The 21,853-nt window shown below is 44.1% G+C and overlaps 1 protein-coding gene across 1 annotated transcript in view; it reads left to right on the plus strand.

Moving 5' to 3' along the window:
* Positions 1–7,739: 7,739 nt before the first annotated feature.
* The window catches only part of LOC130477903 (cytochrome P450 2J2-like), a 32,143-nt gene continuing 18,029 nt past the window's right edge, over positions 7,740–21,853 (plus strand). The window contains exon 1 of the mRNA XM_056849984.1: positions 7,740–7,907. Within this exon, the coding sequence (XP_056705962.1) occupies positions 7,740–7,907 (168 nt within the window). The remainder of the gene's footprint in view (positions 7,908–21,853) is intronic.

Raw genomic sequence — 21,853 nt, forward strand, 5'->3', positions numbered from 1 at the left:
CTTGTTAGTGGCTTCCTAGAGGCACCTGGTTGGCCACTGTGTGAACAGACTGCTGGACTTGATGGGCCTTGGTCTGATCCAGCATGGCTTTTCTTGTGTTCTTATGATGCATACCTATTCTCTCCAGGATCAGAGGAGCACACCTGTTATATTAGGTGCTGTGGAACACAGGCTGGATGGTGCTGCTGCAGTCGTCTTGTTTGGGGGCTTCCTAGAGGCACCTGGTTGGCCACTGTGTGAACAGACTGCTGGACTTGATGGGTCTCGGTCTGATCCAGCAGGACCTTTCTTATGTTCTTGATACTAGTCACAATGCATACCTATTCTCTCCAGGATCAGAGGAGCATTCCTATCAGGTGCTGTGGAACATGGGCAGGATGCTGCTGCAGTCGTCTTGCTTGTGGGCTTCCTAGAGGCACCTGGTTGGCCACAGTGTGAACAGACTGCTGGACTTGATGGGCCTTGGTCTGATCCAGCAGGGCCTTTCTTATGTTCTTATGTTCTCCTTTTGCGCCAGGACCGTGAATAGGCATTTTTAAAGTTGCATTTAAAAAAAGAGCTGTGGGTGAGCATCAAAATTGACCATGCAAAAATGGTTTAGGTCTTTAGAGCTGCAAATGGGGGGGGGGTAAAGTAGAGCTCACACTTACTCTGCAGCAGTGAAACAAGACCCCATCCATCCTGTTGGTCCTACCACTCCTAGGCTTGCCATTTGCCCACTGGGGGAGGAAGATTTCTTGCCCCCAGTTCATGCAGCACACTAGCACTCTGGGGACAAGGAAAAAGATTTAAAAAAAACAATGTCAGGCAACAGTGTTATTTTTACCACAGAATTTTACCATAGAGTTTCTGGAAATTCCTGGCAGGGCATGACCTCCCAGGGCCTTCCCATAGCCCCACCTCCCCAGGCTCCCACTGACTGCTTAACCATTTCTTACTGTTTGCCCGGCAATAAACGGCAGTCAAAGCCAGCCAGCCGGTCAATTTAATCTCCTCCTCTCTCCCTTCACAACTCAAGCAGCCCAAAAGGCAGCATTTGCAGGATGTTGCATTGCTTTCACTGCTGCTCCTCTCTGCTAGTGAATGAATTTGCAAGCTTTCTCTACTGCGTTCTGCACTCCACATGTGCAGTGAGAGAATCACCTCAGCTCAGCATCACTCAGCAGATTTTTATGCCAGAGTCAATGACCCACCCCCCATCTTTAGAAAGCCAAAACAGTTTTTAAAAATCCTCTTCCTTTCAGGTAAATATAGGAGGCAACTCTAGCCGGGCCTTGCCCCCAAAAGTCCTTCTCCAAGGCCCAAATAGGCCTGGAAAGGGCCCTGCTCCCCTCTGCTGCCTTTTACTGGCTACACCCAGATTGGAATCTCCCCACACACACACACCAAATAGGGACCGACCGAGGGAGGGCATCTTGGCCATCTTCTGGTCACTAGGTGTGTGGGGTTGTGAATTTCCTGCATTGTGCAGGGGGTTGGACTTGATGGCCCTGGTGGTCCCTTCCAACTCTATGATTCTATGATTCGTGGTCACAGTTCACCTCACTGGGCTTAAGGCGTGGAGGTAGTCGATGGCATCTGGTGCAACCATTAGGTAGACTGGCCCTGGGTTTTGGGGACAGAAAGTGAAGCATCAGGCCCAGGGGGCAACCTTTATCTTCTCCTGTAGTGCCACCAGCTGCCCTAGTGGTCTCCTCATCTCTATCAGCCCCTGTATCTGCCAACTTGACACCGTCCTCCTCCTCAGCTCCATCTTCCTCCTCCTCAGCTCCATCTCCTCCTCCTCATCCCTATCAGCCCCTGTATCTGCCAACTTATCACCGTCCGCCTCCTCGGCTCCATCTTCTCCTGGCGAGCCACAAGGAAATACTGGCCCCAGCACTCACCACCAGGAGTCTCGTAGGAGCACCCTGGGTGGGGGTATGGGGGTACTCCCTCTCCTCTGTGGGACATGAGGTGGGTGCCCAGCTGCCCTGGCTTTTGGCTGCCACAGCAACTTCCTCAGTCACCTGTGAAGATGGCCCACGGCTGCGTCGCCACTCTGAGAGCGCAGGGGGGAAGGGAAGGAGTTTTTCAGTGCAGGGAGGGTGGGGAGGGCCAGGGCACCAGGGGGAGGACTGCTGAAAGACAGCCTTTCAATGCTTATGGCAACTGGGAGCCTTTCCTGGCTGTCTCTTCCTTCCTCTCCACCCCTCCCCCTATTTCTCTGCACAGGGAAATCACTTTCCCACCCAGCTTTCAGCTCAGAGGACCCATAGAGGCCCTTTCCAGTGTTCCCCCAATCTCTTGGACCGTGATCCATGCAAAGGTCACCTTCAACCTGGATTACTGTAAATCGCTCTACATAGGGCTGCCCCGAGACTACTCCAAAAGCCAACTGGCACACAAGTCAACTGGCACAGAATGCAGCTTCCTAACAAGAATCCCTTGAAGAGTTTCTGTTCAACCTATTCTCCGCCGGCTGCGTTAGCTGCTAGTATGCTTCTGGATCAGGTTCAAGGGCTTTAAAGCCCTTAACAGTCTGGGACCCTCACACCTAGAGGACCACCTCTTCCGCTATGTCCCCCCAAGGATTCCTCGTTAGTTTGCTTTGATTGTTCTTGGCCAGGGCCTGGCAGTCCCTTGACCCTGGTGGTCCCTTCCAACTCTATGACTCTATGAGGGCATTTTTGACTGTGGCCCCTGCCTGGTGGAATTCTCTGTCTGCGGAGACCAGGGCCCATGGGATCTGGCCCAGTTGTGCAGGGCCTGCAAAATGGAGATGTTTCGGCAGGCCCATGGCTGAGGACCTTCGACTGCTCTATTACATCCACCAGTAACCAGGCAGAACCCCCCTTTCTATATGCTTCCCTTGGTTTCCCTCCCCACTTACTTTGCAGAGGGCTGTTAATCTCGGGAGTCATCTCCTGGGAGTTTAGGGTGCCATCTTTATTATTTGTATTATTTTATGGAGCTTAATCTATTTTAACTGTTTCTGGTTTTTAATGTATATTTGACATGTTGTTACCCACAATGAGCCCTGTTGTAGTGGGGGCGGGAGCAGGATATGAATCTAAAATATAAATAAATAAATCTTCCCAGCCACATGAGAAGGAAAGGGGAGGGGGGCAGGAGGTTGGAGGTGCAGTCCCCGGCTGACGTGTCAGTGTTTGTCCACCCTGTCCTGGCAGAGAAGATGGGCGCCCGTAAATTTTCTGAACTGGGAAAGCTCAATCAGAAAGTGTGTGGACTTTGCCATCCCAGCTGGGGTTTGGTGCGAAGTGCTCACCACTTTGTGCAAAGGGCTCTCTCTGTGCTTTTCCCCCCCACACGGGCGCCATGCCACTTGCTCTAAGTCCACATCGCAGGTAGCTGTCAGACAGCGTCCTGTGCCGCACACCCTACTCTCTGAGGTGTGGGGCATCCTGGCTGGGGGTTTTAAAGGGCAGGGGGGACCGCCATTGGTTCCTGGGGAGGGAGATGGCTAGCACCAGAGGCCTTCCCATTGGTCGCTCCCTTAGTTGGCACCCTAAGAACTTGTGGACCATGTGGGCGGGGCTGTGCTGGTGAGGGACATTTAAATATCTTTTGGAATGGAGTCCTATGGGCTGCAATGCCATTTTTGAGGGCGCAGCTTTGCACCAGAAAAAGGGGGCATTCCTGGTCCCAAAGGGCAACCTCCACACACACTGCAGCATGAATTCTCTATGCCGGCGCTTCGGCACTGACATAAGTGCTCCAGTGTTTTTCCCTTTCCTTGTTTTGGTGCTGGCTATGTTTTAACTTTCTCCTTAGGAAGGGGTTCAGTTACACTGCTGTTCTGCTGCACCCGGCTGCAGCGCCCCCCCCCCCCGGGATGGCGCTAAAAATCAATTCCTATAGGAATGTCATGTCTCATTCCTGGATCTTCTTTCTTGGATCTGGTGATATGTGAGAAGGTATTCCTGAAGTACTGTACACCAAGAGCCAATGCAGACTGAACTATATAAGCTTCATGTGCTCATAGCAGCGTGTTCATAACGCTGTGGAAGAAGAAGAAGAAGAAGAAGAAGAAGAAGAAGAAGAAGAAGAAGAAGAAGAAGAAGAGTTGCTTTTTATATGCCGACTTTCTCTTAGGGCTGTCAAAAAAAAAAATTCGGTACAGTTCGGATTCAGCCGAATTTGGCCCTTGTGGGTTCGTGCCCAAGTCCGAACTCCCCCACTTCGGATCCGTTCAATTCGGCGGGAATTCAAAGTTCGGAAACAAATTCGGCCGAATAAAGCCATTAAAAACACAACCGTGCCTTTCCGCGGCTCGGGGGGGGCATTTTTGGGCTTAGAGGTCCCAAACTTTTGGCAGAGCTTCAAAGGACGTTTATTGAAAGACTCCCCAAGTTTTGTAAAGATTGGGTCAGGGGGGGCTGAGATATGGGCCCTGAAAGGGGTCCCCCCCACCCTTAATGTTGTGCATCTCTCAGCAGAGCTTGCCGCTCACGCACAAAGCTCCCAGCCCGACAACAGCGGAGAAATTAGCAAAACAACTGCAAACACAACCTTGTTAAACAATACCTTTGCAACACACAACTGAAACCTCCCCCCTCAAACCAGGGAGCGAGAGACTCGAGGGGGAACACACACCCCAGGCAGAACCGACGAAAGCCCCCTTTGGCTTCCCCCCCACCCACAGAAACTGCTCCCTCCCCACACACACACAGACTCTGCTTTCCCCCACACACACACACATACACAGGAGAAAAATTATAGATTAAAGCCCCCAAAGGGGTCTTACTGTGGCTGTCTTCTGTTCCAGCAGGACGGGCTGTAATCCAAGATGATTCCAATTAGGCACGGAACGTTTTGCTCTGGAGAGATGCACACAGGATCGGATCGGCTGCCCCATTCATCCCAATAGGGGAAAGGGGAAAGGGGAAAGCCCATATCTCGGGAACCCCTGACCCAATGTTCACAAAACTTGGGGGGTTCCTTAAGAAGCTTAATCTAAAGTTCCAGTGAAAGTTTTGTGTCTGCACCCCCAAAAATGCGCCCCCTGCAGCCATGGAAAGAGAAAAGGGGGGAGGCGATATTTCTGCCCCCACTGAACCCATCTTTACAAAACTTGGGTAGTATCTTAAGAATAATTCACTGAAACTATGCTAAACGTTTGGGGGCTATATCCCCAAAAAAGCGCCCCCTGCAGCCACATAAATGGAAAAGGGGGGAGGGAAAAGGGGGAGAGCCCATATCTCGAGACCCCCTGACCCAATGTTTACAAAACTTGGGGGGTATCTTAAGAACACTGGTCTGAAACTCCGCTCAAAGTTTGGGATTTGTACCCCCAAAAATGCGCCCCCTGCAGCCATGGAAAGAAAAAGGGGGGAGCCCATATCTCGGGACCCCCTGACCCAATGTTTACAAAACTTGGGGGGTATCTTAAGAAGCTTCATCTGAAGTTCCAGTGAAAGTTTTGTGTGTGCACCCAAAAAAATGCGCCCCCTGCAGCCACAGAAAGGAGCGAATGTGCACAAGCACCCCACATACACACACGAGGATTTCGCTCTCTCTCTCTCTCTCCCTGGCTGGGCCGCACATCAGCTGATTCCTCCAGTACTCAATCCTGACTGATTGGCCAGAAGAAGACCCAGCTTGCCCACCGATTGGCCGGGGGAGGAGAATGCTGCTTACTGACGGTTATGCTGCTTACTGACGGCCGAATTGGCCGAATTTATTCGCGAACTCCCGAACTCGCTGAATTCGGCCCCCCCGGTTGCCCGCCAGTTTTGAGTTCGGTTCCGTCCAAACAGAAAAGCAACGAATCAGGGGAAATTCGGTTGATTTTCAGTTCGGACCGAACCGAATTGACAGCCCTACTTTCTCTACCATTGAAGGGAAAATCAAACCGGCTTACAATCACCTTTCCTTCCCCTCCCCACAACAGACAACCTGTGAGGGAGGTGGGGCTGAGAGAGGTGTGACTTGCCCAATGTCACCCAGCTGGCTTCATGTGTAGGAGTGGGGAAACCAACCTGGTTCACCAGATTAGCCTCCACCGCTCATGTGGAGGAGTGGGGAATCAAACCCGGTTCTCCAGATCAGAGTCCACCGCTCCAAACCACCACTCTTAACCACTACACCACGCTGGCTCTCATAGCAGAGGGTTCCAATCAGAACCCATGCGGCTGTAGTTCAAAATTTCAAGGGCAGCCCCAGGTGGAACACATTGCAACTGTATTATTCAGGTGTTATCAAGGAAAATGTAATTATGGCTAGTTGCATTTTCTGCCAGAGATGTTTTACTTGGCAAACCAGCCTAAGGTGCTCAAAGGCATTCCTGGCAATTGCTACCACCTGCCTTTCTATGAACAGCAAAGGATTCGGAAGTACCAAACAACATATGTGATACTTTAGAGGGAGTGTGACTCTACCCAGAGCAGGCTGAACACCTATTCCATATCAGCCTTATTTCCATCTCACAAAACTTCCATCTTTATCAGATTAAATTTCAGCTTGCTCACCCACTGATTAAAACTTCCCACTGCCTTTTGGACAGAAAGGAAAGAAGAGGCAAAGCTGTGTGGCATACACATATCGATCACATGCTGCTCCAAATCTCTGGATATCAATATTGAACACCATAGGAGATAATATGGAAGCCTGAAGGACCCCACAGACCAGTTGCCAAGGGATAGACATCTCTTAAGAACACCAAGAAAGCCTAAAACCTGCTCAAGACAATACTATCAAAAAGTCCATCTCAGAGCCGTGGTTTGGAGGGGTGGAGTCTGATCTGGAGAACCGGGTTTGATTCCCCACTCCTCCACATGAGCAGCAGAGGCTAATCTGGTGAACTGGATTTCTTTCCCCACTCCTCCACATGAAGCCAGCTGGGTGACCTTGGGCTAGTCACACTCTCTCGGCCCCACCTACCTCACAGGGTGTCTGTTGTGGGGAGGGGAAGGGAAGGTAATTGTAAGCCGGTTTGATTCTTCCTTAAGTGGTAGAGAAACTCGGCATATAAAAACCAACTCTTCTTCTGCCCAGAAAAATACAATGATATTAAAAATACCACGTGATTGGTTACTATTGAGCACTTTAGGAGAACCAACAAGGGAGCTTTCCTCCATTAGTAAGCACACCTAGATCTTCTAACAAAGCAATCAAGGCAGTTTGCACATTGTAGCAGTCAGTGTGTCAAATTAAGATCTGGGAGACCCAGGTTCAAATCCCCATTCACACCATGGAAGCTCATTGGGTGACCTGGGGACAGTCACACCCTCTCAGCCTAACTTACCTCACAGGGTTGTTGTGAGGATAAAAACAGGAAAGGATAACAATGTAAGCCACTTTGGATCCCCATTGTGGTGAAAAGTGGGTAAATAAAATAAAGTTTAAAAAATGTTTTTTTAAAAAAAAACTCTCCTCCCATTAGTAAACATACCTAGATCTTCTAACAAAGAAACCGAGACAGTTTCTTCTATCCCTTCAATACTACAGACCAGCATTAGTCATGTAAATAGTGTTGTGGGCTGACATCAAATGTGCCTGGAGGACTACATTCCTATAGTGCTTGGGTATGCTGTCAGAAGGCTTTGTTGCGTATGCATCTTCAAGAAGTGGAGAGTATAAAAGGGCGAGAAAGAAAGAAGCAACGCCTCTTGAGAAGAAAATCGGCCATCAGACAAAGAGCACTCAACTCATCAGAGGCCTTAGAAGGACACCAGGAAGGAGAATTAGAAGGATAGCAAGGATACCTTATAAGGATACCAAGACCAAGAAGAAGAACTATGTGGATACGGGCAATATTGGTTGTTGTGCTGGTGTGTCTCCTGATTCTACAATTTCTGAAACTGCTCCAGGCATACAAGAAGTACCCTCCTGGGCCTTCTATGCTTAAGACTGCTGCACAACTAGTGCGCTCTGGATTCAGAATTCGTCCTGATCTTCTCATGGAGGTATTTTTTTTTCTAAATAGTTAATCTGCTGAAATCGGCAATGAGCAAACAATTGACAATGTGTGTTTATTTCTAAATGAATGAAATGGGGAAAAAATGAAAGGGACAATTGATTACATTCATTAGGACATGGGTCCACAACCTATGCTGTGGAGCTAAACGTGTATTAAACTAAAGCCAAATGTGATAACGATAACCTATATGAACTATAAATACAATCATGGCATAGCCAAGACAGTCCATAATCATGAGGATAGAAAACACCTTAGCAATTAGGCAACCACCTTAGCCATGGGTGCTTAACTATGTGGCTCTGGGTAAAAAGGTGAAGGACCTGGGAGCACAGGTTGTGTTTTCATCAGTTCTCCCTGTCGAAGGTCATGGCTTAGGAAGGGAAAAAAGAATTCTGCAAATAAACAACTGGCTACGTAGATGGTGTTTTCAGGGAAGGTTTGGTTTTTTGGACCATGCCTTACACTTTCAAGATGAAGGTCTTCTGTTGGGAAATGGTTTGCACCTCACAAGGGTAGGAAAAAATGTGTTTGGTAGGAGCCTTGCAAACCTGATAAAGAGGGCTTTAAACTAAATCCTATGGGGGGAGCGAGACAAAAACTTAAAGATTTACAGGGAGTGGCACAAATGAAAGGAAATATTAACTTGTGGGTAAGTACAGAAATGAAAACCTCAGGGCGCATAAACCATTGATTCCAATGTCTCTACAATAATGCACAGGGTATGGGAAACAGGAGGAACTGGAAGCCTCAATACAGGAAGGGGATTATGATCTAATACATTACTGACACTTGGTGGTATGACACTCACAATATTAGGATTGAGGAGTACAACTTGTTTAAAAGGAGAGACAAATAAGGAAGGGGGGAGGAGTAGCATGTCAAGGATGTGTATACTTGTGAGGAAATACATGAATCTGAGCTTGGAAGTTCCATCCAGAGTTTCTTGATAAAAAATAAAAGGAGTAAGTAATGATAATGATATTATGGTGGGGGTCTGGATGAATCACACTTTGACCTGATTACAAAGTTCTCAAAGAGATGGGACACAGTGATCATGGGAGATTTCAATTACCCAGATATCTGTTGGAAATCCAACTCTGCTAAAAGTGAAAAATCCAGTAAATTCCTGACTTGTCTTGCTGACAACTTCATTTTCCAGAAAGTGGAGAGGGAAACAAGGGGGGGCTGCTATCTTGGACTTGATTCTCACCAACAGGGAAGGACTGGTTGATGAGGTGCATGTAGTCAGCACTCTGGGTAGTGGTGATGGTGTAAATTTGGAATTTACAATCATGGGGAAGGGAAAAGCTGTACGTAATCAAATATATAGGTTGGACTTTAGGAAAGCAAATTTTAACAAACTTAAACATATGCTGGGTAGAATCCCATGGTCAGAAATGCTTAAGAAGGGAGCTCAAGAGGGGTGGTAGTTCCTTAAAAGTGAAATATTGAAGGCACAATCACAAATTATTCCTATGACAAGGAAAAATGGGTGGAGCCTAAAGAGGCCAGGGTGGCTCCATAAACAACTTTCTAAAGATTTGAGAAATAAAAAGACTCATTTAGGAAGTAGAAGGAGAGCCTTATTACCAAGGATGAATATAAACATCCAGTGTTGTCGCGGTTCGGGCCGTTAAGTGCCTACACTCTTAGAATGTACCATTTACTGAGAAATGGAGTTATCTTATTCAGCGAGACACCACTAGACCGGAATCAACGGTTCCTAGAAACTTGTTATTGCTTCTAGGACATCTCTTGAACACGCCAATAAATTTATAATAATGGACAAGAGTAGAAGTATATATAAAAAACACATTTATTTACATTATACAATATATGCTTTTTGGTTGCAAAGCCTTAAAATATCATATAAGGATAGACATCATTAGTCTTAAACATGTTTATGTAGCAAGTAATCATTCACATTCTCTATGCCTCCATAAAGGAGTATCTTAGTCAGAATATACTCATAAAGTATCCTTAGTGCAATGCACCTTCATTCAGAATATAAGGTTACAGAAATCCTGTCAAAATATGGTTAATTCTTTGGAGAAAGATTTAGTTAGAAGCATCCTAACTTAAATCATTCAGAACATCATAACATTTCTGTACAGAAGACACACTATACCTTGCTGTGTCAATCTGTGTATGTGCATTGTGCATATCTCACAGAGTACAGAGAGTCTCCTTTCCCTTCTCTGGTCTCTTGCTCTGAGAAGGTTCAGAAGTCCCTCTGTTAAGTAGAGGACGTTCTGACACAATCTCAGAGGTCTAGCTATTAGCCCTGTATTCAGGATGCTTCTTAGCATTGGTAAGCCAAATAGGCTTAGTCTGTAAGAATCCATAAATCTGATGGACTCTCAGTGTTCCAATACATGGAAAGATCTCTGCACTTAGATTCCCATTCAAAGAATAGGAATTCTAAGGGTCTCTATCCTCTTCTAGGAATAGAGCAGTCTCACAAGAAGACTGTAAGTGAGATATGTTGAAATATCCAGATCTTGATATTTCAAGATATCTGAGAACTTCTGTCCACGCAAGGATCAGAGTTTCAATGTTTTACATCTCAAGCCTTTTGAGATGGAGGTACTATGCCAGACAGCTGCAGTCTGCCAGCCATAGGACTCTAAAATGCAAGCTGGACTGTGGCTGGTATTTATACAATTTCTAGACCCATTAAGAGTGAAGATTGTTCCTTTCTCCTCTTCCTTAGCCCTCGAAAGGGTACTTTTATTTCCCTTTCTTATCCAAAACCAGGAGCTTAGTGGTTTCTTTTCCTGTCTTATGTCCTTATATGGATTTCCTTTCCTTTCACTCCTCTGTGTTTAAAGTATAAACCCTTATTTCTGAGTTACATGATCAAGTTACATATTTAATTTCTATACCATCCTCTTCGTTAGGACTATACGCATTAAATGAGACTACTTAGAAATCTGTAGCACAACGTTTAACTATATAACTCATGAAACATAATTTTAGCTGACATTGTCACTTTGCAAAGTGTTTTGTTTACATTAGTTAGCAGGTTTGTATTCTGGCAAGATTACAGTAGAGCAAGGAAGCATATTACTCTCATCGTTGAGAGAACTATAATGCCTTTAGGCTATATTTTAAGCACACTTCCAACTATTAATGCACTCTTAGTACATTAAGATAACTTAAGACCTTGAAAAGGCCAGTTAAGATTCCGACATCTGGCAGCTAAGTCAGAAAGATGACTTTTACGCTGCCCCTTCAAGGGCAAGCCAGAGTAACTTTAGTAGTTAGCTTTGATTAGAGCTAATCTTGAGCTAGCCTGTCAGCATGACACAGAGTTGCCTGTCAGCATGACACAGACTTTCATTATACATTACACAAACCTCTGTATTTGTATGATGTGTTTAAGCTCTATATGGAATTAATTCTGCACATGTTCATAAGATACCATGATCATGTCAGAGACTGCTACAGTGTTTGTAGGGAGAGTGTTAGAAAAGCTAAAGGTCAGTATGAGCTTAGGCTAGCGAGAGATCTTTTTGTATGTTCAGAATAAGAAAAAGATCAAGGACATGATAGGCCCATTGCGGGGACAGGACAGTGAAATGGTAACAGGTGATGAAGAGAAGGCAGAACTCAATTCCTACTTTTCCTCAGTCTTCCCTTGTGAGGGAAATGGTGTTCAGCATGGCAAAAACAGAACACATGATGAGGAAAGGGAGTTGCAGCCTAGGATTGGCATAGGCCAGATGAATTGCATCCAAGGGTACTAAAAGAACTTGCAGATGTAATTTCTGAGCCTCTGTCCATTATTTTTGAGAATTCTTGGAGAACAGGTGAGATGCTAGAAGATTGGAGGCAGGCAAATGTTGTCCCCATCGTCAAGAAGGGGAAAAAGGAGGATCTGGATAACTACTGACCCATCAGCTTGACGCCTATACTGGGAAACGTTTTAGAACAAATCATCAAACAGTCAGTCCTCGAGCATTTAGAAAGGATGGCTATGATTACTAAGAGCCAGCACGGGTTTCACAAACGCAAGTAATGTCAGACTAATCTTATCTCCTTTTTTTGAAAAAATTACTACCTTCCTGGACCAAGGGAATGCTGTGGATAAGGTTTCCGATAATATTCTTACTGACAAATTGGTAAAATGTGGTTTAGATCCTATTACTGTTAGATGGATCTGTAACTGGTTGACAGATCGCACTCAAAGAGTGCTTGTTAATGGTTCCTCACCCTCTTGGAGAAGAGTGAGAAGTGGAGTGCCTCAGGGTTCTGTCCTGGGCCCTGTGTTGTTTAGCATCTTTATAAATGATTTGGATGAAGGAATAAAGAGGATGCTTATTAAATTTGCAAATGATACTGTTATACTAAATTGGGAGGATAGCAAATACGGTGAAAGACAGAGCCAGGATACAGGATGATCTTGACAGGCTGGAGAACTGGGCTAAAACTAATAAAATGCATTTCAACAGAGATACATGTAAAGTTGTGCATTTAGGTAGGAAAAATCAAATGCATAATTATAAGGTGGAGGAGACTTGTCTTGGCAGCAGTGTGTGCAAAAAGGATCTTGGGGTCTTAGTAGACCATACACTGAACATGAATCAGCAGTATGATGCGGTAGCTAAAAAGGCAAATGTGATTTTTGGCTGTATCAACAGAAACATAGTGTCCAGATCACATGAAGTGATGGTATCACTTTACTCTGCTCTGGTTAGGCCTCACCTAGAGCACTGTGTTCAGTTTTGATCACCACAATTCAAGAAGGATGTACAAAAGCTGAAACATGTCCAGAGGAGGGCAACGAAGATGGTGGGGGGTCTGGAGACCAAGTAGAAATTGATTGCTTAGCAACAGAGGCTCAGAATTTCTCCTGATTGTCCTGCTCCTGCGAGTTACATTCTTCCATGTGACCTCCTCCTGTGTTGGTTGCTCCTCCATTTGCTAAGATACCTTTCTTTCCTCCTCCTGTTGCCCTCTCAAGAGTGCTTCATGCGTTCTTTCCATGAACTCTTCACCTTCCCTTATAAGATGGAGGGTGGATAAGCGTGCCTCAAGTCCCTGTATCTTCTCCTCCAGTAGGGCTACCAACTTACACTTGCTGCAAGTGTTATTACTGTTACCCTCAGGTAAGAACACAAACATGCCACAGACCTAGCATGTTACAGCCTCAGCTCCCTCACTAGCCACACTGCTGTGATCCATTGCTGAAGTTGTTCAGTGAGTTTGCTGCACTTGCCTGATAGCTGCCCTGACAAACTGCCTCTCAAGAGTTTCCAGAAGCAAAAAAGCTGAACACATACAGGATGCATAAGCTTCTTACAGGGCCACCAGGCCTGACTCCCAGGCTAAGAGCCACAGGACAAGAGCCCTTTAGCTCTCGCCCTTCGGTTCGCGCCTCTGGTGAGGAGGAGCCTTGCAGTTCAAAGGCTCACCTCTCAATAGCCAACAGCAGAAAGATGGGCCAGCAATAAACCCCAGGCAAACAAGTCCTCTTCACTCAACAACAACCTTGCCAGCAGGTGATTTTCAGCAATGTTAAATCTGTAGATTTTAATTTATGCAAACAGGCATTCTTATACTGTTTTTTTTTCCATCTTGTGCTCTGAATTTTGACATCCTAATTATAAAAGGTTGCTGACCACAGCATTAGGATAACAAAAAGCAAATGGAAATAGAAATTTGTGATTCCTTTCTTTGATTGCCCTGATGCCTGGCAGTCTGGTTTAAAAAGTTCAAAAAGAATTCAGCTTCAAAGGAAAGGGATCAGGAGTGATGCAGCTGGCATGGAAAAATTCTAATCAAAACTCGAAAGCTTATACCCTGAAATCTCTAAAGTGCTACTGGACTAGAGACTAAGGCCTTTTATGCAGGGTCGTTTCCCCACGGTCACCAACTGACTGCTTTGGGGCTTCCTTTTGATTATGCATGCCTTTTCCACCCGTCAGTGGTCGCCTCACTCTCTACGCACATTTTGCCCGTGTTTTCCAGATGCTGTTTTAGCCAGAATTGGAAAACGCGAGCAAAACGCGCAGGGAGAGTAAGGCGACCTCTGACAGGCAGAAAAGTCATGCATAATCAAAAAGAAACCCCAAAGCAGTCAAGGGGGGTGATCGTGGGGAAACGCCCCTGCATAAAAGGCCTGTATTACTGCAGACCAACATGCTTACCCTCAGAAACAATCAGATCTTGCAGAAGAATTGTGCTATGTCTTGCTTTCCACAGAGTTTTCACAATAACACTGATGACTCAGTAGTTTCTGGACATTGTAGAACTTGCTTGAGCTGGGTCTCTTTCATTTGAGATGAAGCAAGTGTAAATTTGGTGCTTTGAGATAGCTAGCATGTGTGTGTCCTCCATTAGGGGTAGGTTAGTTTAAATCTGCCTGTCTCTCGGTTGGTACAGTGCAATAAGAGTTTGTCATATGCATGTTACTAATTGGAGTGCACATACATAGAAAATTAATTTTTATGTCTCAATATGTGTTACTTGCAGAATACATATATATAAAATCAGTGGCGGACTGGCCATTGTGTTAGCTTTCCCGATGGCAAGTGGGCCCTGTGGGCCCCTGATGAAGTGGGCCGAAGAAGAAGAGTTGGTTTTTATATGCCGACTGAATCAAACCGGCTTACAATCACCTTCCCTTCCCCTCCCCACAACAGACAACCTGTGAGGTAGGTGAGGCTGAGAGAGTGTGACTAGCCCAAGGTCACCCAGCTGGCTTCATGTGTGGGAGTGGGGAAAGAAATCCAGTTCAGCAGATTAGCCTCTGCCGCTCATGTGGAGAAATGGGGAATCAAACCCGGTTCTCCAGATCAGATTCCACGGCTCCAAACCACCGCTCTTAACCACTACACCACGCTGTTAAAAATAAAAATTAATAAAAATTAAATGGTAGCCTTATAGTTGTGGGTGGGCCCCCTTTGTCTCCTGGCAACCAATATTTTTAGACCCAGTCTGCCACTGTATATAATCTTGGGTGATGAAACTCCTTTGACTAAAGGCCAAAATACATGATATGCCTTAGAAAAAGGGTGAAAAGCCCCCCCCCCCCACTGCTGTTTCCACTGGCAAAAGTAGGGTGGGAGGGCAACCAGTATCTCCTTCTCCCCCCCCCCCCCGCAGTGCTCTTTTGCAGCACTGATCAAAAAAAGCACTGTTTAAGGTGAGTGTCCTCAATGTACGTCTGACTGCATGTTGGGTATCATACCCGTGACCCAGCATGTTTTGGGCGTACCATGTATTTTGGCCCTAATTAGATTTAATGTGTCATGTACGCTCAACAATCAATAGCCAGGGAGGTATTTCTGACTGCGGGCCAGGAACCAAGCCCAAGATTATAAGGGCGGTTGTCCCTCAGTCTGCAGAAGAGGGAGACATTGTGGGGGGCAAGGAGATGCTAGGTTCAGCAAGTGGATATATCAGGAGCAGAAAAGCCATCTGGGAAAGGCAGTGGGGTAGAACAGCAGCAACCCCAGTCTGAGGCTGCCCAGGTACACAAGTGGCATGGGGGGAAAGAGTTTTATGAGGCAGTAGGTGCCTTCATCCCAAGATGCTGGCCAAGTTTTACCCTGGTACAAAATACCAGCACATCAAATCTAGCAAGAATGAGGGCCTATATGCATATGGGGTCTGGAGGAATAAAGTCAGGGTCCAGGTAGCCAGGGAGAAGGGACATAATGTGCACTTTGCCAGTGATATCTGGAATAGCCACACTGAACAAACGAACCTATCCTGTACTGCTTACTAGTGGCAGCTGAGGAACTGGGAACAGTAATCAATGGGACAGTGGGAACAGGTGAGCCCAGAACCAAACTTCCACCAACATCTTCAAGCACATCAAATCCATTGGGGACGGAGGGAGGGGAGGCTACGTCTGTGAAATACAGGTGATGTCACCAAGAACTTTATGACAACAGATAGTGGCAAGAACATGACAGAACCAGTAAGGAATAGGACGTTTCTGGACATCCATTACACAAATCACATTTTTTTTCCTGATTTCAGTTATGTAATCTCTGTGCCTTTCGGGGGCATTCAAAAATCTTATTCTGATTGATGCATAATGGTGCCTATCTTCTGACTTTTCCACATGCCAGCCTCTGCCCACCTGTAATGCTGCCTGACTTTTAGATGCGGTACCATCATTCCATCCAGAAGGAGAACAATGTAAGCTGCTTTGGGTTCCCATTGGGGAGAAAGGCAGGGTACACATGAATTCAATAAATTAATCCCATACCAAATTAACAAAACTTGCCAAATGTAAATTGGATCGTAGTCATGGATTTTGTTGGAATTTTGCAGGTCTTTATCCATGTTGAAATGTATTTACGGGCAATTTCTTTAAAAATTCACTGGGGACAGGGCAATACCCCCCACATTTGTTCAAGGTCACATTACCCATAACACATGTATTCGTTCTTGTAGCCATAGAATGAAACACACTCTACCTACAACAGTCAAAGTCTCTTTTAAAAATGTAAAGTGTAGTATGCTAAAATTAGCAGAAATTTCCAGATTTTCAGGAATTTTTATATCTATTTCTGTGCACAAGTTGATCTGACAATAATTTTGACTACCTAAATGCATGTTGTAGTGATCCATTCACCCAACCTATTTAGTTTCAATCTTACATGCATGGATGGACTGTTGAATTTCTGAAAACTGCAAAAAAACTCTCACTTTTGCCCTTCCAAATCAGCATGTGTGCAAGGTGCTATAATGTTCAAAATTTACTAACTTGATAGTTTACAATGTGTCCAGCCATGTCAACAACAATTGCCTCACTAATCCAAACTAGGACATTTAAAAACCTTTTAAAAAATATATGCTAACATTAGGCATGCTCTACCGCTGGACTCACCATCACTGCTAATTAGCAACAGCCTACAGTGAAAAGAAGCCTGAATATGTAACATAGTTTTTTGGATAACATCAAGGGCACAAACTGGGCAAGCTAAATGAACTTTTGAGTGGGAGCATCTCATTGAAGAGTTTCTAACACTGACGAGAACTGCCCTGAAAGGAACTCAAAAACCCCTGTGAGGTAGGTTAGGCTGAGAGTTGTGTCTGGCCTAAGGTCACCCAATGAGTTTCCATGGCACCAGTGGGGATTCATACCCGGGTCTCCCAGATAATAGTCCAACATGCTTATCAGCTACTCCACATTGTTGTTCTTTGAGTGATCTTCCATGCATTCACACTTGGATGCAAGAACAGGCCAGGGCTCCTCCAAACATGACCCGATCTTTAATTCCCTTTCAATGGTTTTAAGTGCCTCCCAATCAGGTGAAGAGGGTGTAGCATCCTCTTTTGATATCAAGAGAGATTCTCCCCAACCTTGTACAGAAAGCCCATGGCGGAGATGGAAGGAAATCTCTTTTACTAAGATCTCTTTCACTATTCAATGCAATAACTAGATCATTTGCTACAGTGACTGGGCTTTGTTGATCATTCGAGATGTTGGGCTATAATTTACAGCATTAATTGTCTTGTATAATGTGTGATTAACAGTGGAATCCTCCAAATATGAATGACGTGCATCACACACTGGTGAAGAATACACCACTCCCAAACGGATTGCTCAATAGCACAGAATATGAAAAGTTGCCCTTCCCTTTTTGCTTATGCAATATATTGCAGCGGTACGTAGCTACTGGTATCACCTTCCCCTATGGAAACTATTTCTGACTCACTCTGCAACTGCTTCATCATCTGCGATCTACCCCCCCCCCCAACACAAGGTGCTCTTCATCCTTCCAAAGAAGCATTGGTCATGACAGTAATTTGACACTCCCCAAAGTTACCTCTGTATTCAAACTCTGTTTGTTCACCTGCCAGAATGTATACGTTCTCTGAACACTGAGAAATCTGTTCTGGCTCTATGAGAATCAAATATTATGTCAAAATAGTTTTGCACCATTATTCTCTAGAATGGGGTTCAATTCCCCACTCCTCCACATGAAGCCTGCTAGGTGATCTTGGGCCAGTCACAGTTCTCTCAGAACCCTCTCAGCCACACCTACCTCACAAGGTGCCTGTTGTGGGAGGGGGGGGGAGAGAAGGGAAGGCGATTGTAAGCAACCTTGAGACTCCTTATGGTAGAGAAAAGCAAACCAACTCTTTTTCTTCTTCTTCACTTTCAGCCTATTCCTTCCAAGATCTATTCTATTCCAATAGTTTAAAAAGTTTTCTAGCAACCTATACATTCCTCTTAAGTAACTCGCCTTCCATTCTATAACCTTTTTAATTTTTTCCATGGCCATGACAAACTAAAGTTTATGAAGCCATGTCTGCCTTCAGCAGCTTAACTTGCCTCTCGTTTAGTGCTATCAATATCCTTGCCACCGCGAAACCTTTACTAATCTCTGTTTATGGACCTAGAAAACAGACTCAGGATGACATGGTAGTCTAAAATGCAAAATTTCCTCCATTCCATTAACTATAACTTCTCAGTACTTTTAAATGCCTGGACAGAGCCACCAAATATGTTAAAAAGTTCCAATTTTTTAAATTACAGCACCTAGAGGCTGTTGGGAACATATTTGCCAGTCTATCAGAAGTACCACCTCTACATGTCTTTCGTTATGTTCTCTCTTATGTCCATGACCTTATTAGTAGGCTGCCCCCTGGCAAGGACTGTAGCTTGGCCTAGCTGGTCTTTTATTGTTCCAATAGTGTATCCCCCATCCAGTATGTGTGCTTCCCATTTTTGTTTCCCAGATGCACTGGTCCTTGTTGAATTGCATCTTGTTTGTATCCGCCCACTTTTTTTTAATAGATTTTTATTAAATTTTTATAACATAAAACAAAATAAACAATTACAACAACAATAATAATAATAATAAAAGAAAAAATATTCAAAAATACAAAAAAAAGAATAAACAAAAATACTTAGGAGTATCTATATATACTCATTAATACATTCTTAATTATATAATTATAAAATCTCATAAGATACCCCCTAACCCTCCACCCACCACCAAAAGTGACCCTTCACCTGACTTCCGCAGAAGTGTCTTGACAGTTTTGAAAATATTTGTTACTAATAAAATGTAAAGATGTTAAAAAAACTAATTTCTATAACTCACTAACTAACTTAGTAAAATCCATTTTTGCCAGTTTATCCCAATATGTGGTGGCCTTTGTCCACATATTTTTAAATTCTTCCATATCCTTTCCATGTAGGAATTCTGTTAATTTGGCCATCCTCATAGAAGTCCATCTCTCTCCAGTCATTAATTAAAGGTTTATTCGTTTGCTTCCAAATTTTTGCGATTACAATTCTTGCAGCAGCAAAACTATATTGACAAATAACTCTACCCTTATTATTCAGATTTCCTTGTGGGATTCCCAGTAAACAAAATGCCGGTTTCCTTTATACTCTACTATTAATCAAATTATTAGTTTCCCTGAGAACTTTTTTCCAAAAGCTTTTAATTTTTTTACATGTCCACCATGCATGCATAAATGTACTCTTTTCCTTTCCACATTTCCAACATAAACCCATCTCGCCTTTTTTCATTTCAGATATCATCACTGGTGTTATATACCATCTATAAAACATTTTGTATAAATTTTCCCTAATTTCATTCGTAATTGTAAATTTAAACTCTCTCTTCCATAAGTTTTCCCAAATGTCCAAATCTATATTAAATCCTAATTCCCTCATCCATTTCACCATTACTGGTATAATTCTTTCCTGTTCTAAATTGGTTTCAATTAATAATTTATACATTCTTCCAATCAAGACTTTATTTCCCTTTATTAATATTTTTTCCAATTTGGATTTAGTTTTGTTAAATCCCTGCTGATTATCTTTATTAGATATATCTTATAGTTTATAATACACAAACCAATCTTTAATATTAAGTTCTTCCTTACTTTTTAAAACTCATTCTCCCTCTTTAAATTCTATAATTTCTCTATATCTTTCCGTATCTAAATTTAAATGGGTTCCTCTCTTCATATATGCTTCAACTGGGTTAATCCATCCTGGAGTCTTATTTTCCAAAGTCCTTTTATATTTTTTCCAGATTTGTAATAATCCAACTCTAATAATATGTATATTAAATTCTTTATTTACCTTTTCCTTTTCGTACCATAAATATGCATGCCATCCAAAACGTAAATTAAAGCCTTCTAATTCTAAAAATTTAGTATTCTCTAACAATATCCAGGTCTTTAACCAGGTAAAACAGGCTGCCTCATAATACATTCTTAAGTCTGGTAACCCTAAACCTCCTGTTTCCTTTAATTCAATTAAATTATTATATGCTATCCTATGCTTTTCCTTTTCCCATAAAAAATTTAAAATATCTCTTCTCCAAATTTTAAACATTTTAACCCCCTTTATATTTGCCAGTCTATCAGAAGTACCACCTCTACATATCTTTCGTTATGTTCTCTCTTATGTCCATGACCTTATTAGTAGGCTGCACCCTAGCAAGGACTGTAGCTTGGCCTAGCTGGTCTTTTATTGTTCCAATAGTGTATCCCCCATCCAGTATGTGTGCTTCCCATTTTTGTTTCCCAGATGCACTGGTCCTTGTCGAATTGCATCTTGTTTGTATCCGCCCACTTTTCCAGTGTGTCCAGATCTCATTGAATTCTATCTCTGTCTTCTGGGAGAGCCAGCGTGGTGCAGTGGTTAAGAGCGGTAGACTCTGATCTGGAGAACCGGGTTTGTTTCCCCACTCCTACACATGAAGCCAGCTGGGTGACCTTGGGCTAGTCACAGCTCTCTCAGAACTCTCTCAGCCCCACCTACCTCACAGGGTGTCTGTTGTGAGGAAAGGAAGGGAAGGTGATTGTAAGACGGTTTGATTCTCCTTAAAAGGTAGAGAAAATCGGCATATAAAAACCAACTCTTATTATTATCTTTGTATTAAGTTTCCTTCAATTGATAGTAATTAGATAAGATTATGAGTATGTGTAACAACAACAAAAAGGAGGTGGAGTGGCACTTATGTGTGGAGAGGATTTGCTTGTCAGGAAATACTGGAGGAGGCGGGTGACAGCCCAGTGGAAATATCTGGGTGAGGATAAGGGAAGGAAGGACAAAGAGTATTGTGGTTGGAGTCTGCTACTAATCTGTTGACCAGGGTGAGGAGGTGGATGCTGCCCTCTTTGAGCAGCTTGACCGAGTATCCAGGCAACATGACCTTGTGGTTATGGGTGATTTCTATTTCCCTGATGTATGCTGGCAGACTGACTCTGCTAAGCATCCACAGTCACACAACTTCCTGATCTGCCTGGCCGACAACCTCTTTTCAAATGGTGGACAAAGTGACCATACTCGACTTAATATTGACCAACAGGCAAGAATTGATAGATTGGGTGAAGGCGGTGGGTTACCGTGGGGGAAAGTGACCATGTCCTCCTAGAATTTCTTTGGCAGTGGGGGAGCAAGGAAGTTCGTAGCCAGACATGTATGTTAGTCGGGCAAACTTGAATGAACTCAGAGGCATGATGAGAGTCATTCCATGGGCAGGAATTCTGGAAGGGAAAGGAGCAAGTGAAGGGTGGGCTCTCCTACAAGAGGAGCTCTTGTGAGCTCAAGCTATCACTGTTCCAACGAGATGGAAACATGGTAGGGGATCAAGGAAGCCAATGTGGATGAACAGAGAACCGAATGATGAGCGAAGAAAGAAAAACGAAATGTTCAAGAAATGGAGGCAAGGACATACCTCTAAAGAAGAGTATCCGAGGGTTGCTAGTCACTGTAGGTCAGCCATCAGAGAGGCTAAAGCTCAGAGTGAGCTGCTGGCTACAACAAGAAAAGCATCTTCAGATATGTGAGGAGCAAACACAAGATAAAAGAGGCAATAGGCCTACTGTTCGCAGTTCACCCCCAACTGCAGGTCATTGATAAACAGGTTGAAAAGCACCGGTCTCAACGCAGATCCCTGAGGGATCCCACTGCTCACATCCCTCCGTTATGAGAAC

The sequence above is a fragment of the Euleptes europaea genome, chromosome 5 (assembly GCF_029931775.1).
Source record: "Euleptes europaea isolate rEulEur1 chromosome 5, rEulEur1.hap1, whole genome shotgun sequence".
Taxonomy (NCBI): Eukaryota; Metazoa; Chordata; class Lepidosauria; order Squamata; family Sphaerodactylidae; genus Euleptes; species Euleptes europaea.